Source organism: Cyprinus carpio, chromosome B3, assembly GCF_018340385.1.
Source record: "Cyprinus carpio isolate SPL01 chromosome B3, ASM1834038v1, whole genome shotgun sequence".
NCBI lineage: Eukaryota > Metazoa > Chordata > Actinopteri > Cypriniformes > Cyprinidae > Cyprinus > Cyprinus carpio.
In genome coordinates this window covers 1,295,672-1,312,832 of record NC_056599.1, presented here as the reverse complement: position 1 = coordinate 1,312,832, position 17,161 = coordinate 1,295,672, and the positions used below count along the sequence as shown (strand labels likewise).

General features: G+C 39.6%; 2 protein-coding genes across 2 annotated transcripts; both read left to right on the top strand.

Moving 5' to 3' along the window:
- Positions 1-1,613: 1,613 nt before the first annotated feature.
- LOC109055372 (meiosis inhibitor protein 1-like) lies at positions 1,614-14,377 on the top strand. Its single transcript, XM_042721103.1, has 27 exons — positions 1,614-1,879; positions 1,970-2,078; positions 2,230-2,280; positions 2,383-2,456; positions 2,660-2,759; positions 3,125-3,328; positions 3,850-3,962; positions 4,260-4,374; positions 4,755-4,874; positions 4,980-5,079; positions 6,661-6,795; positions 7,003-7,102; positions 7,658-7,725; positions 8,306-8,432; positions 8,516-8,627; positions 8,836-8,896; positions 9,004-9,098; positions 9,879-10,029; positions 10,102-10,237; positions 10,629-10,844; positions 11,311-11,473; positions 11,655-11,741; positions 12,070-12,180; positions 12,342-12,490; positions 12,578-12,662; positions 13,772-13,909; positions 14,262-14,377. The coding sequence occupies exons 1-27, from the start codon at positions 1,763-1,765 to the stop codon at positions 14,375-14,377; spliced, it is 3,153 nt and encodes a 1,050-aa protein (XP_042577037.1). The 5' UTR covers positions 1,614-1,762.
- Positions 14,378-14,538: 161 nt separating this feature from the next.
- Positions 14,539-16,975, top strand: LOC122136432 (meiosis inhibitor protein 1). The gene is made up of 5 exons (XM_042719454.1): positions 14,539-14,665; positions 14,873-14,973; positions 15,425-15,556; positions 16,306-16,409; positions 16,529-16,975. The coding sequence occupies exons 1-5, from the start codon at positions 14,596-14,598 to the stop codon at positions 16,587-16,589; spliced, it is 468 nt and encodes a 155-aa protein (XP_042575388.1). The 5' UTR covers positions 14,539-14,595; the 3' UTR covers positions 16,590-16,975.
- Positions 16,976-17,161: the final 186 nt, after the last annotated feature.

Here is a 17,161-nt window from a genome sequence, read left to right as displayed (position 1 = left end):
TATTATTATTATTATTATTATTTTAACTTAGAGGTTAAAAAATGTCAAGTGCCAATTTTATTCTTCAGACTTTTTGGGAAACTGCATCTGGTAAAGTGTCACACAATTTATCTAGTTTGTGATTAGATAATACCGTTTCTTACAAGAGGACATTGTACATGATTTTTTCAATAAAAATGTTTCAAAATTTAAAAGAATGGCTAAAAAATAAAATAATAAAAAATAGACATGAGGATTGTTAACACATAAACACTTAATGTTAATTTAATTAATACACTTCAACAGATATAAAGAATTAATAAAGCACAACAAATCAAAAGAATTAAAACACTCCAACAGAAGAACAAAAACAAAGATGCAAAGATTATACAAAGAATATACTTCAATGTGTAGTATAAAAATACCATATTGCCATATGATGTGCCTGCTTGTGTATGAAGTGTATGCATGCTTTCATATTTGTTTTTATGTAGTAAGTGTGTAGCATGTGTGTTTCTTTCCCTTGTCTTCTGTAGTTTGTGATATTTGAGTGGCCATGCCCCTATGACTTACATTTGACTAATCAAATGTTGACATTGTAAAATTACTGTTATTAGCCTACAATATTTCAAGACCACCCATTGCTATCAGTAATTTTCTTTTTAAATAAGCACTACACCAAAAGCTCATTCATCCCATTTTAGCTGATGCCCCACTTTTGCTGACATTAGACATTAATTACTGCAGATACTTGAAGATTAGCAGACATAACGTGTCAACTTTTTAGGAAATATCTCGATTCTCAAATATGTGTAGCCTAAGTAAATGCGTTTTGCACCTTTATAGATTGTTATTTGATCAATAAATGGTGATGGGCAAAGTAGACTAACAGTGTAATCTATTAACTACACATACAAACACAACTTTTTCCTTATGTACCAGATATGGGTGTCATGCCATAAAATATTTTTATAACAACTGACTTTGCATTTAATGTGAATTTAATAACAATATTGTAAATTACTTATTATAACACTTTCATTTTACAGAGAGTAAAGAACATTTACATTATCAAAGAAGATTTTCATTCAGTCTAGCCAGAGTTCAAGCACTCTCAAAAACTCCCATTAAAATCACTGAAGCACTTTACATTATGAAATTAATATCTTACATTCGTACGCACATCTGCACTTTGTTGTTTCTGATGACAGAATTCGCCAGATAATTCAGTCAGCGAGCAAGTGAACGAAACACGGCGTTTCAGCGATGACTCATCTGAACGCCTCTGATTGGCCATTGCATTCATAAGCTCAACAGAATCTTGTGTGATTGGTTATAATGCAGCACTGTACAGACACATCTGTCTCTGGTGCAACGCCAACCAGCGATCTGAATTTAGCAGCTGATGCTGTGCCGCGCTTAATGATCTAATTACACCGGTGTTATTATATAAAAAATAAAACATTAAAAATTAATCGGCAAAAAAAAAAAATTGTCTTTTGGAAGCTGCATTCAAAATCCACTTGACTCAGAAATCTGGTTCATCGGTTCAAACCTGTTTAACATTTTTTTTTTCCTAAGTTAGAGTTGATTGGTTAACGGTCCTCGTGATCTCGCTCTGATTGGTTGGACAGACGCTCGCGTTTCAATCATAGATTATAAAAAAGTTTCAATTCAACGTCTCTGTCGCGTTAATCTGTTAGTAGCTTTAACAGTGTTAAATTTATATATCGCCTCTAAAATAATCTCCTGAGACGCTTTCATGTAGTATTATGTGGAAACAATGTCGCGTTTAGACGTAATCTGTGAGAGGATTCACGACGCTCACGGGCCGCGGTGGGAACGCGGCGGCATTTGCGTCGCGTGCGTCGCGGAGATGATGGACAGGTCGGATGTGTCGGTGAGAACCGTGTTATTTCGATCAATAAACAGCTAAATCTGAGTTTAAGGAGTGCCGCGGTGTGACGACTCATGACTGACGTTCCCGCAGGCGGTGCGCAAGCGCGCGGCGCTCGTGTCCGTGATGCGCGTGGACGCGGCTCGGGAGCTGCTGTACTGCGAAGAACAGCGAAGAATACACTTCATCACATCATTACTGAGTAACACACACACACACACACACACACACACACACACACACACGGACATATAAAAAAAACATATATATATATATATATATATACATATGTTTTTTTTAATCAGTTTTGTTCAGCTCTGAGCTGTCTCATGAGGATGCTGACTGTGTTTCAGAAACGCTGTTCAGTGCTGTGGATTCGTCTCTCCTGGATCAGACTGTTCAAGGTGATCAGTCACTCGCTCGTCTCGGATCTTCAGTGTTTGTGGCGTGTAAAACATTGAAAAGAGCAGTAGTTGTAGAGCGTATCACTGTGTGTTTGTGTTCAGTCCTGCTGCAGGTGACACTGGACGTCCCGAATCAAGCGCTTCTGCTCTTCATCCTGGATCAGATCCACTCTCGGGTGTGAACACACACACACACACACACACACACGCACACACACACACACTCTCACACACACAACACACACACACACACACACACACACACACACACACACACACACACACACACACACACACACACACACACACTCGTGCAGACACTAGAGCCAGTGTTACTGTGATTGTTTAGAGTGACGGAGTGTGACTGTGTGTCTCTCAGTGGACTGACGGGGAGAAGGCGTCCTTGTCCTCCTTGACGTTTCTGGGTAAACTGCTGGACGCTCATCCGGCTCTGAGTCAAACGCTGACGTCCAGCCGCCGTAAGACTGTCTGACCTCCTCTGTCACACACACATTTACATCTAAACGCTGGAATACACTGCACACTTTCAGAATCTGAACAGATTTCTGAAACACAAGGCGTCATACACTTACAGATCTGGTAAATCCTGACTAAACCAGGCATCATACACTAAACGACTGAGGATCACACACTGCCAGACTCTGAAGTCGTTCTGATCCAACAAACTTTTGTTAAATAATTTAACAAAACATTCACATGCTCACAGAGTAGTCTGAGGGCCCTTAATTTACTGTCAATGAGAATCATCCTACAGACGCTTACATGAATAAGGTTTCTTTCTTCATGCTGATGTTTATGTATGTGTGTGTGTGTGTGTGTGTAGTGTGTGTGCTGGAGTGTGTGTGCTCAGCTCTGCTGGTCTCAGATGAGGACGTGAAGGCCGCCGTGTGTTACGTGATGTTCAGGATCTGGAGTTTCTCCGCTGCGGTTCAGACTCTTCCAGACACACTCCGACAGCGCATGTGTGTGTTACTGCTGCACACGCTCTCACACACACACACCACAGCGCTCACCGTCAACTGCCTGGGTGAGACACACACTCACACACACTCACTCTCAACTGCCTGGGTGAGAAAATATAGTAAAATAGAGTTTTTCCAAGTGTTTCAGAGAAGCTGCATAATGCAAATTCACTATATGTTATACATGCATGTTATTACTGTGTTATGCATGCATGCTTAAGTTTTTGGAGTTTGTTTTGAATGTTTAAAACATTTTGTCATTTTTTATTTTATGTATACATTGCATCTAACAAAACATAAATTTTTCGTAAAGCATACATGTCATAAACAATGCTTTAATGCAGCACAGAATATTAAAATAATGCTGCAAATCCTTTATAATTGTTCACGTGACGTGTTGATGTGTCCCTTCCAAATCACAAGAGCTCTGTAAAATATAGCTGTGCAGTAACGTGGTCCTGATTACGTGTTCCATTAATTTACTTTATATTATAAAAATGATACGTTTGTTAAGTGTTTGAATCTGGAGTTTTTTTTATTTGATTTTTTTTATTTAAGAGCAGTCTGTAATAAATGTGTGTTTCAGGTGTGGTGAAGCAGATGTGTCAGTACTCTGAGGTCGTGTGTGTGTTGATGAGTCTGAAGGACGGAGGTGAAGATCCTCTGCCGTATCAACCACTGCCACTCATCCTGAAGAAGGTCTCAACACACACACACACACACACACACACACACACACACACACACACACACACACACACACTAAACCGACAGTCATTGAAGGAGAAAAAGACACTTCAGTTGAGAACTTGATTTTTTGTGGGGGTTTTCTGTGTCACTTTAATGAAGTTAGATCATTTCGGTTCATTATTAATAATATCAATGTGAGTTGTTCTTGTAAATAAGTTTTCTGACGCCCTCTAGTGGACTGTGGTTTAAACAGCTGCGGCGGGACACTGATCTCTATCTCTGTGTGTGTGTGTGTGTGTGTTGCAGCTGTTGTTGAGCGCTCAGGACTCTCTGCAGGTGGTTTCTGTGCGCTGTGTGTGTGCCGTACTGATCCATGCTCCTCTTCACTTCTCTTCGTCCTTCATTCAGGCGGATTTACCCGGTGAGCCTCACCACATCCCACACTGATCTCACACATCAGTGTAAACAGAGACGTGTGTGTGTGTGTGTGTGTTAATGACTGAAAGAGAAACTCAGTGGTTCACGTCTGATGACAGGCCGGACAGTTTTATAATGTTAACGTCGCCTTTGTTTGGAGTCACTTCTGATGTGCTTTGAGAAATGTTTATGATCAAGACTTTTTCCACTCAGTTGTGCTGCATCATGTACGAAAAATGGAAATGGAAAACTTCATTTCACACTCACACTGATCTTGCACATAAACTGAAGAGACTCAGTGCTAGAAACATCAGGGTCACAGTTTCAGCCCACAGTGTGAAAGCATGAGTGTCTGATATAAGTGTGTGTGTGTGTGTGTGTCAGAGTTCCTGTTGGAGGTGATGAGCGGCGGCTGCAGTGACGTCTTGTTGTGGTCAGTGTTCAGTTGTTTGCTGCTGCTGTCTGAAGATCCGCTCTTCTTCTCGCAGTGTCACGCCGTCTATGGTACGAGTGTGTGTGTGTGTGTGTGTGTGTGTGATTCTCATGCACTCATTTCTCACGATGAAGTCAGTAGCTCTTCATCAGTTTGACTGTAAATGTGTGTTTGAGGTGTGGAGCCGCTGGTTCGCTCTCTGAAAGAGGCTCTGGGAAAATCCAACACTGAGGTGCAGAAAAAAGGACTGGAGCTGCTGACGGTCATATTGGACAGGTCTAACACACACACACACACACACACACACACACACACACACACGTATGAATGTGTGTGTATGTGTGTGTGTGTGTGTGTGTGTGTGTATATATCACAAACAACACACACACACACACACACACACACACACAGACAAACACATATTTGCTTTTGGCTTCTACTTTTATACTGAAATAATGATAATTTCTATCCCATAATAACCCAGGGTTTCACAAAATGGGATTCATAAGTTGATGAAAGCTAATAATTGATTAAATCATCCAGTAATTTGAAGATAATAACTTAAAAAAAAAAAAAATTAAAGTTAAATTAACAAATAATTTCAAAATAAAAATAATCAAAATAAAACAAAAAATTGTATAAAAAATATTCAGAATTAAATCATTTTAAAATAATCAAAACAAAACACTTAAAAAAATTCTGAATAAAAAGTAAAAAAAAATTGGTAAATCCTAAAGATATAAAAAAATAAAATAAATAATTGTGAAAATGAAGCAATCAAAATAAAACACTTCTAAAAAAATAATTAAATCACAAACCATGTTAAATTTAAATAAAAACAAATTTTTAAATAAAAGCAATCAAAATATATATATATATATTCACATTCTCCATTAAAAGACGTTCAAAACTATATATGCCTTGTTGGAATCTGATGTAAAATGACTGAGCTGCATCCGTTTGAAGTCAGATTTATGAAGTCAGTTCTGAGAAAAGATCCCAAGCACAATCACCGAGCAGTGCTGCATCTTTTCCTCAGGTTCTCTTCCTAATAATAATTACTATAGAAATAATAACAATATAGCTGTTTTTATTTTATCTTTGTTATTATAAATAAGAACAGAGGTAAAAAAAATAATAATAATAAAATAATGAACAAATATAAAAAAAGAGAAAATAATGCATTACCTTTTTAATTTTACATCTAAACAAAAGCAAAAACAAATAATCAACTGTAAAAATCTCTTTAGTGTGTTCATTGCAAATAAATGGATTATTTAAACTCCAGAAGCAGTTCAGTCAAGAGCAGCGAGTGAGTCCCTCTTTTCTCTTATTGTTAGATTAACATTAATGAGACAGCCGGCCGATATATTAAAACTTCCAGTAATGCACGCATCTACTATAACGTTACACATCACGATCACGTCACACATAACAGATTATGTGTGTGTGAACACTCAAATACTGTAATTCTGTGAATGTGTGTAGATTTATCGGGATCACAAGAAGTGAGCGGAGAAAAGGGTACTCCTCTCAGAAAGCGCACAAAAGATAATTACGTAGAAAAGATACATAAAAGATCATTTTAATTACTGTTTGGAGCATTAGGATCGCTAGAAGAGGACTTAACTAATTTTTATGAAAACCTCAAATTCGACCAAAATCGACATTCTTCACTTGTTTTGCCGGAAGCTCAAAATTAGCTCATGTTCTTTCCGACTCATTTTGCCAGAACGGGTCACATTTTAAAATGAAAACTATATTAAGAACCTAAATTAAAAACCTACTAAAAATGAAATGTGCTTATATACGTGTGTGTGTGTGTGTGTGTGTGTGTGTGTGTGGGTGTGTTGACAGGCAGCCTGCAGTGGTGCGTCTCTTCCCGACCAGCTCCGAGTTTTCTGCCGTGTGTGATGTCATCGTGGAGGGCGTGGCCTCGTCCTGTCTGCAGGTGTCCATGTGTGCGGTGCGAGCTGCTGCTGTCCTGCTCAGGTCACACACACACACACACACACACACACACACACACACACACACACACACACACACACACACACACACACACACACATGATTCGAATGGATGTTCCTGGTTACTGTAGCGGAGCAGCATGGTAAATCACGTGTTTGTGTGTGTGTGTGTGTGTGTGTGTGTGTGTGTGTGTGTGTGTGTGTGTGTGTGTGTGTGTGTGTGTCACAGGCCCAATCATCAGTCCAGTCCGGTTCAGCTCGCAGACGTCAGGAGGATCGTGGAGGTCGTGATGTCCAAAATCACTGAACACCATCACACACGCAGCAGAGTGAGTAGGCTTGTTCAACTGACAAAAGCAATGCATTCTGGTTAGAACATCTGTCTGACTTTGATCGGTGCTGCAGTCAAGCCTTGATGACGAGACGCTTTATTCTCATTAGTCAGATTCTGTGATGACAAGCATGACGTGTGTTGGGTGTTTATTCTAACAATTCAAATCCTATAATGCTCACAAATCTGTGTTTTATAACAGTAAACACTTTTTTAGTGTATACTGAGTCACATTTATCAAAAAAAAACACCCACTTTATTGGTATTTAAATAGTATTTGTTTATGTTGAACTTTATTCATAAACAGATGGTGCTGTATTAAGCAGAATATAAAAAGTGTTTCTGTGTATTTGACAAATATTGCCTTTAATTCACTTTGAGAGCGTCACTTCCGGGAGCAAAAGTGTCCAACTTGACGTCTCTTTTAATTCGGCTCTGAGCACAAGCGGCTGCTCTCGCTAGTGTACTTCATCTCAAACAAGCCTAGTGTGTGTCCTGACCTGTGCTCATGTGATCATTATCTGTGTGTGTGTGTGTGTGTGTGTGTGTTCAGGAGAGCTGCTCTGGCTCAAAGTCAGGAGTTTTACTGCAGACGCTCACATGCTTCGACGCCGCCTGCAGGTCAGTCTCACACGCACACATACTCATACTTGAAAAACATAATCATTTTACATTTTTATGATTTAATTGTTTTTAGCAAGTAATAATTACCTTTAATTAAGTCAAATAAATAAATATATATATATATATATATATATATATTGATGTTTTATTTTAAAATGGTTTATTTCAAATGTGTATTTTTACGATTTAATTTGTTTTTACTTGATTTATTTTTATTATAGTTTTTGTTTTTTAAATTACTTTTTAAATTATCATTTAGTCTTAATTTTATTTTATTTATTATTTAAATGTTTAAATTACGATTATTGAGCTATTTAAATGTAGCATTTTTATGATTTTTTTTAAATTAATAACTTTATACCATTTATTTGAAATTTTAATTTTTATTTAATTTTTAATTTATGCTTAATTTGATTTATTTTTGCTTTAAAAGTATTTGTCTTATTTTTGCTTTGTATCTGTTTTTTATATGTTTTGATTATTTACAAGAATACTATAATTACATCATGATTTTTTTAAGCAGTCAGTTATTTGATTGTATTTTGCATTGTGTGTGTGTGTGTGTGTGTGTGTGTAGGTTGGTGGAGGCGTGTGTGTGTGACTCGTCTCTGAAGGACGGTGTGTGTTCAGCTCAGGAGACACTGGACTCTGTGTGTGTGTTTCTGCTGCACTGCTGCGACGCTGCCTGCATCCCAGCAGTGACCGTGAGTCTATCACACACACACACACACACACACTGAACTCCACATGTACACTCCTGTGTGTGTGTGTGTGTGTGTGTGTGTAGGGTGTGTGCGAGCGCATCTCGTCTCCTCAGGTGCTGCAGCTCTTCCTCTCGGCTCTGTCACGTCAGTTTTCTCTGTGTCCTGATCACATGACCTCCTTCTCCAGGAAGCTCGGTAAGACCTGACCCACGGCTCAGAGGTCAAAGGTCACAGCCAGGTCGTGGGCTTTTGTGAATTTTGTGTTACTCTAATGGCAAATGATTTTGGTCTTTATGTGTTATTGGTGCAGTTTAGACACATGTGTTACTGATTCTCTTGTGTGTGTGTGTGTGTGTGTGTGTGTGTGTGTGTGTGTGTGTGTGTGTGTGTGTGTGTGTGTCAGCCGCGTCTGGATTCATCAGACTGACTCTGGAGAGTAAAGCTCAGCTGTGTTCAGGGAACAGGTCAACACACACACACACACACACACACACACACACACACACACACAGAGGCAGTGAGTGTGTGTTTAGCAGCTGGTGTTCATTAAGTGTGTGTGTGTGTGTTTCAGGAACGTGTCTCTGAATCAGATCTGCTGTGATTTCCTGCTGAAGCTCTGCATGTGTCTGATCTCACAGGAACACACCTGGACCAGTGAGCTGCAAGGTAACAAGAGTGTGTGTGTGTGTGTGTGTGTGGTACTTTACTATCATTTATATGCTATTACAGTGTTTATTCATATTTAGAGTTCATGTTTTCCAGCAAGAGATTTTAGTTTCACTTAAAGTTTTTGTCATTGTATTTATTTTATTTTTTAAACATGTCGATATAGTTATTATTTTATTATTTATTTTAGTTTTAGTTCTTTTAGTACTTAAGAATATAAAATGTTACTTTTGTAACTACCTGAAATGTGTTAATTTGTTAATTTTATTTAAAGTTTAAATAATCTTTTTAGTGTTACTTAATGATAATAACCTTGGTGTGTCAGTGTGATTAATATATTATTGTAGTTTTTATTCATTTTATAAATTTTCATTTACAGTTTTTTGATATATATTATTTTAAAGTTTTAGTAGATTTTTAATTGTTTTTATGTGCAGGCCTATAACTTTTTATTAATGCTTATTTTAGTTTTAGATATTTCAGTATATTTATGTGAAGGAAAATTGGAAGTGTTAAAAAAAAAACCTAGCTAAAAAAATAAGTTTAACTGTAATAAAATACAACAAAATTAACGACTTGATAATGTTCATTATAATAACCTCGGTGGGTGTGGTTTGTGTGAAGCTGTTTTTATTTAGTGTTAAAATGCATCTTCAATGTGTTTCATCCTGATTTACAACAGAGCATCTCTCCAGCAAACACACAACATTCCTGGCTAACCTGTAAACTCTGTGTGTGTGTGTGTGTGTGTGTGTGTGTGTGTGTGTGTGTGCTGAGCAGATGTGGAGCGTGTCCTGCAGGAGTCTCTGCCGTCTCTGTGCTGCTGCGCGTCTGATTGGCTGTCTGTGCTCTCTGATTTCCCACAATCCCTCAGAAACACTCAGCACTGCCTCATCTACCTGCTGCACCTGTCGCTGCTGCACGGGGACAGGTCTGTGTGTGTGTGTGTGAGTGATGATGTCACTGAGTGATGAAGATCCTCATGATGGTCATGTGACCGCAGGTTTCTGAGCGACTCGGCCGTGTTCTGCGCTGTGCTGCGCTTCGTCTCGTGTGTTCAGGATCTTCCTGCGTCTGTGTTGAGTTCAGTGCTCTATCTGCTGTCCGTCACTCAACACGCCGGGCCTCGTCTGGACACGGTCTGTGTGCATTCAAAACTACAGTCAGATAAATTCCAAAATATCTGAAATATTATCAGTCACCAAAGCAGAAGTTAAAGAACAACTACATTCCAATTCAAATAAATTTGGAACACAATTGGTTACCATAGCAACAGCTAGTTTAGAACTACATTCTAAACTACATTCAAATTCAAATGCCATAGCGATGTAGAAGCACGCTGGCTCTTCAGCCGTTAACACGATCACATCTGTTTGTGGATCTGTCAATCAGACTGGTGACAACCTAGCAACACCCTAGCAACCAGTCAGATGTGTTTTCAAACCTCGTCAGGCCTAAATTACCTTGAGACGGCACGAGTCTGTCGGCGAGAGGTTGAGTGTGATGCTGATGAAGTGTGTGTTTGTGCAGGTGTCTGTGAGCGTCCTCTCTAAAGCTCTGTCCTCCTGTCCGCTGCTCTTCTCTCGCGCTCTTCCTCTGTCCGTCCTGAGCCTCATCTTCCTGTATCCGGAGCTCTCGGAGCGGTTCGGAGCGCCGGCTCTGACGGGACGTCTGTCAGAGGACACTCAGGAGCAGGAGCTGCTGGAGCTGCTTCACACAAACCCTGCAGCGCTGCTGGCCACACTGGTGACTCACACACACACACACACACACACACACACACTGTTATAAAGGCAGAAGCTGATGTGAAAACACATGTACATGACAAGTAAAAAAGAAAAATAATTATATCAAGTATCTCAATGTGACCCAGATATTTGCTCTGCTAATATTCCTATTTTAAAGGACGATGATTGGAATGAATTTTGATTAATTCAACAGATAGTACTTAAATTATACTTTATCTGTCATGATTCCTTTTAGACAAGTTATGATTACAAATAAGACAAAAGAAGCTTTATAATAAGTTTAAACAACTAAAAAATCAAGGTATTTCTGTGTAGAATTCCTGAAGTTTGGGGTGAATAGAATGGTTTCATTATAATGAGTTTTAGCTTGAACAGTGTGAGGCTTTGGAGGCTTAAACCAATGCTTTATTGTTAGACAGTTGTTAAATCACAGTGACACTGTGTGGTGTGTAATGTGTGTTCAGGCCGTGGCGTGTGATGCCGAGTCTGCAGCGTCACGTTCAGCCGTCGCTGTGCTGCTGTGTTTCCTGCGATCGGCCGACAGTCTCAGCATCAGCGGGACGTCTGATCTCTGTGATCAGATCCGATCGGTGCTGCTCAGCGTCCTGCAGAGACACACACACACAGGTCATTAGTTCATGCTGACAGTCTGCAGTGTAGAAAACACTGTAGAAATAAAGGTAACATCTAGCCAATTGCATTCAGATCCTCCGTCATTTTGACCGTCCAATCAGCAGCCAGTGGCTAATATCAAGCCCCGCCCCAGGATACACTCATAAACTGATCGCTGATGTTTGGTCTGTTCCAGACGGTCTGTCTGTGCTGCTGGACGTGTCGTCTGTGATTCACTCGTCCGCTCAGATGGAGCACACTGACTTCAGACTCCTGTACCACGGTAAGACAACCTTAAAACATAAAAACACAAAAACACACACAAACAAAAACACAAACATAATTTTTTTTTTTTTTTCCTGGAAAGCACTTTGGTTCACTTTGAGTGTTGTAAAGGGCTGTATAAATAAAGGTTGGTTGGTTGGTTGGTTGTATCTTTGTGAGGACATTCATTGACACAATGCAATCTCTAGCTCCTTACCCTATCCCTACCCATCAGAACTAAGTGCCTCACTTAAACCCTTACCCTAAACCCAGCCTTTACCCAGTGTGTGTGTGTGTGTGTGTGTGTGTGTGTGTGTGTGTGTGTGTGTGTGCGTGTGTGTGTTTAGTCAGTAATCTTGTAGGAAAGCTGGACTCCAGTGACTCTGAGGTGCTCCTCTCTGTTTTCAACTTCCTGTACTGCTTCCTGTCTGTGTGTCCTCCACACACTACTGATAGAGGTAACACACTCATAAACTGTAGAGGAAATTTTATTTTTTATTATTATTAGCTTTATTTGCTCTACTCCGCCAAAGAGCGTTCTTTGCCTTTCTTGAGTCTCATGCTTGAGTTTTGGATGAGCTGAGAGATAACAGGAAATCTGTTTGGTGTGTGTGTTCAGCGGTGTCTCTGCTGCTGGGAAACGTCAGGCTGATGGAGCTGCTGGAGGAGGTTTTATCTGCCTCCTCATCCTCATCTTCATCACTGTTGTGCTCCTCTCTGCTCCTGCTCTCCTCCCTCACACTCCTGCAGCACAAACACTCCGCTCAGGTACCACACACTCCTCCTGCACGGCTGAGATCAGTGTCGTCCCACTAATAAACACCTGACGTGTGTGTGTGTGTGTGTGTGCGCTGAGTTCACAGGAGCGTCAGTGTGGATCTGCATCAGATAATCAGACGACTGGCCTTCAGCAAGAGACACACGGACACACTGCTCATCAGTAAGACACACACACTCACAGTTAAAACACACACACACACGCACACACTGCTCATCAGTAAGACACACACACTCACAGTTAAAACACACACATACAGACACACTGCTCATCAGTAAGACACACACACTCACAGTTAAAACACACACACACACGGACACACTGCTCATCAGTAAGACACACACACTCACAGTTAAAACACACACATACAGACACACTGCTCATCAGTAAGACACACACACAAGAAAACTAGAGTGGTTTGATGTAAAACAGCTGAATTAATGCATCTGTTGGGTTTTCAAACTGGACAATTTCTAAGAAAAATGTACTGAATGTACTTTCATGTGTTTATTAAAAATGTATAACAATATTTTATTGAACTAGATAATTAATGGTTAATTTTCCTAAAGAAGGAAATCCGTTTTGTCGCTGTTTTAAAAGAAAACATGGACATCATTTGGAGCTGTTGGTGTTATTATTAGGAATTCCACAGGATTGGAAGCTTGTTGTTTTTATAGTCTTCATCATATACATAGTGTGTTCATTTATATGATAAATATAATAAATCAGGAAACTAGATGAGGTCAAATAAGCATCTGAGTTGAGCTTCTGTTGATCTGTGCTTATGTGAAAGTGCAATAATTAAAAAAAATACTAAAATGACAATAACTGTGATTGAAATTTTTTAAATCACAAAATAAATGATTATTATCAAGCTGCTTTACTGTTCTCTAACAGCTGGAGGAGGACAGAAACACCTACACTGTGGTGATATAAAAGACAGTCATTTAATTTCAGAAACACATTGTGTGTTTCTTTTACATCACACTTAATATTCTTACAAATGATATTTATATTTGATACAATACAGATGCCTTTATATTTTAATAAAGGTTTGTAATTTTTGACGAAGTGAAGTTCAGCTACTTAAAATGAGTTTCATGAGCTGAAGCGATCACATGATCTGCAGATGTTTCTTCATTGATTTGTTGTGTTTACATGATGTTCACCTTTAATCAGAACAAATAAAGACCTGCTGTGACTGAAAGACTGTTTGAACTGAGAGAGACATCAGACTCTCTCTGTGTGTGTGTGTGTGTGTGTGTGTGTAGAGTGCAGTGTGCGCTTCGTGCAGGTGTGTTTGGATGTGGACACGTCTGCTCTGCTGTGTGTGTGTGACGCAGCACTGCAGCGACCTCTGACCTCTATAGATGGCGCTCTTCATCCCATCGGACACAGCGGCGCTACAAGCCTCACAAAAACACACACACACACCATGCTGATGGTACACACACACACACACACACACACACACACACACACACACACACACATACACATGAACTTGTTTTGACCCTCATGTTGTGTTTTGGTTATTTTGACCCAGAGTTTTTGTATTTTCGTCAACTTGTTTTCATTCTTCATTCACTTGGCACATTTTTGTATTTCTTCTCGGAACTGACTGAACTGATCTGGCCTCTTCGACCTGAGGTTGATCTGCTGAGAGAATATTGCCAAAATGATCCACCAATAATGGTTTTATCAATCAAAAACTGAACATTGCCAAAGTTATCCACGGATAATGCTTTTGTTAATCAAAAGCTCAGATCAATGAATCCTACGATCAGTTTCAGAAAGAAACACAAACCCTGTTCTTATTGAAAGAAAACAGGTTGACGATACTGAATACAAGATTTGGTGATAATACAGCACAATGAGAAATTGACAAGCTATTTTTAAAAGCTGGGTCATTTTCCACCGCAAACAGTAACTCAGGGTTAAGGATTTTCAGCACAGACATCTGATTGAGGAGTGAGAGTGAATGGGTGGCTGACTGATGTGTGTGTGTGTGTGTGTGTGTGTGTGTGTGTGTGTGTGTGTGTGTGTGTGTGTGTGTGTGTGTGTGTGTGTGTGTGTGTGACAGACGCAGGATCTGATGGTCAGCGCCGCTCTGAACTGTCTCGGGTCTCTGATGGGATTTCTGCGCAGACGGAGCCCTGAAACCGGTACAAATACACACCACACCCTCACTCGTGCAGTAAAAGAGGTTCACTGGTTAAAAGCACTGCTGGTGTTTCTGTGAGGGTCACTTCAGGTCATTAACCTGATAAGTCTATGAGAAGAGTTCACTGATGGAGTCAAATATTAACAGCAGGCTTCAGAAGCACAAACACTCATGATTGTGTTACCGGTGTGTGTGTGTGTGTGTGTAGCGCAGCACATGGTGTGTCAGCCGTGGATGCGGTTCCTGCTCTTCTCTTTGCTCTCCTGTGACCAGAGACTGAGACCCGCAGCGCTGCAGCTGCTCACACAGGTAACACACACACATAGGGCCTGTTTACACCTGGTCACTTCATGTGTTTTCACTGAACGGATATCTATCTCAGTTGTGAGAACGTTTCCATTTACGCTTGACCACATAAATGTGTTTTCGCAAAACAGATATAAATCCAATCTTCAATTCCCGCGCTGTATTTTATATATAAATATTTCAACATTTTGGGAGGAGTAAAATTTACATGTGCAGTTCAACGACCGGATGCATTTACACTGGTCCAGTTTCATCTGAAGTGCGGCCCAGACACCTCCTGAAGTGATCTGAGCGATCAGATTTATATCTGTCTGGGATGTGTTTCGGAGGGCATTTACACCTGGTCTTTTGATAGCTATCTGATCAGACGACAGGCATGAAGTGAGCGGGTGTAAACAGCCCCTTACATAAGCTTTAGCCCTGTTCTTCTGTCTGATTGTGTGTTTGTGTGCAGCTGGTGTGTTTCAGCGGCGGCGTCTCACACTGGAGGACTGAAGTTGAGTCTGTGTGTGAAGAGATTGAGAAACAAGGAGCGACGAACCTCACTGATGACGGCACACACACACTGAGACTGATGCTCACACAGGTGTGTAACACACACACACACACACACACACACACACTGAGACTGATGCTCACACAGGTGTGTAACACACACACACACACACACACTGAGACTGATGCTCACACAGGTGTGTAACACACACACACACACACGTATACAGACTATAACAGAGGTCTCAGACTCAGTTCCTGGAGGGCCACAGCTCTGCAGAGTTTAGCTCCGGATCACACCTGCTGGGAGGTTTCTAGTGTTCCTGAAGAGCTTGATTAGCTGGATCAGGTGTGTTTGATTTGGTTGGAGCTAAACTCTGCAGACCGGGGCCACTCCAGGAACTGAGTCTGAGACCAATGGTCTATATACACACATACACTACTTTTCAAAAGTTTGATGTTTTAATGTTTCTGTCTCTTCTTCAGTGTCACGTGATCTTTCAGAAATCATTCTGATATACTGATTTGCTGCTCAAGAAACATTTCTGATTATTATCAGTGTTGAAAACAGTTGTGCTGCTCAATATTTTTGTGGTTACTGTGATACATTTTATTTTTCAGGATTCACAGATGAATAGAAAGATCAAAAGAACTGCATTTATTTGAAATAGAAATACTTTGTAACATTACAAATGTATTTATTCTCTTTTGATCAATTTAATGCATCCTTGATCAGTTAAAGTGTTCTTTTTTTCTGAAATGTTCTAAATGTGTGTGTGTGTGTGTGTGTGTGTGTGTGTGTGTGTGTGTGTGTGTGTGTGTGTGTGTGTGTGTGTTCAGTGTTGTGCTCTTTCTCCTCCTGATGATCTGAGGATGAGGATGGAGGCTATACAAGAGTCACTCAGACATCTTCCTCCCTCTGAGAGCTCGAGCAGACACATGCTGTATCCTAACACACACACACACACACACACACACACACTCACACACACACACTCTCACACTCACACACTCACACACACACACACACAGGAATTATGCTTTCCTTAACAGTGTGTGTCAGTCGGGTTGGACGGGTCTCTGTCTGTTTGTCTGACTTCACAATCAGCACTCAGGACCTATGACACACACAAACACACACACACACACACACACACACACACACACTTCTGATGACTTTGACTTCTGTTCCTGCTGAAGATGTTTGTTACTGAAATATATTTTATATGCCTATTTATTTAGAATAATAATTATCAGTTATGTAATATTTAACATTTGTTATTGTTTAAACATTTTATAATATAATTTGTTTAGTTACAAAAAATGTTGTTTAATTATTGCTATTAATAAGTAGTTACTCTGCTGTCATTTGTGTGGTGAAATGGTTATTGGTTAATATTCATTATTAGTTTAATAGTAATTAGTTTAACTTTTTTTGTAATTTGCATGGTGACAAATGTTTATTTATTAATATTGGTTATTGCTATTGAAAGTTGCTCATTTTATTAAATGCTCACAAGAGCAGTTATTGAATAAAAATAATTTTTACCATAAAAAGTATGTGTTACTCCTTTTACAATTTGAATAGTAGAGACAGATATGTTTTTTTTATATATATATATTCATTTGTACTATCAATTATAATTACTCAAATTGTGTTGGAACAAAAATGTTTGATTAATATTATTATTTATTT

Coding starts and splice junctions, on each gene's coding strand:
- LOC109055372 (XM_042721103.1), top strand. CDS start 1,763: ATGTCGCGTTTAGACGTAATCTGTGAGAGGATTCACGACGCTCACGGG. Junction 2,281..2,382: donor CCTGGATCAGACTGTTCAAG/GTGATCAGTCAC, acceptor GTTTGTGTTCAG/TCCTGCTGCAGGTGACACTG. Junction 9,099..9,878: donor CTGGACCAGTGAGCTGCAAG/GTAACAAGAGTG, acceptor TGTGCTGAGCAG/ATGTGGAGCGTGTCCTGCAG.
- LOC122136432 (XM_042719454.1), top strand. CDS start 14,596: ATGGTCAGCGCCGCTCTGAACTGTCTCGGGTCTCTGATGGGATTTCTG. Junction 14,666..14,872: donor CAGACGGAGCCCTGAAACCG/GTACAAATACAC, acceptor GTGTGTGTGTAG/CGCAGCACATGGTGTGTCAG. Junction 14,974..15,424: donor CGCTGCAGCTGCTCACACAG/GTAACACACACA, acceptor GTTTGTGTGCAG/CTGGTGTGTTTCAGCGGCGG.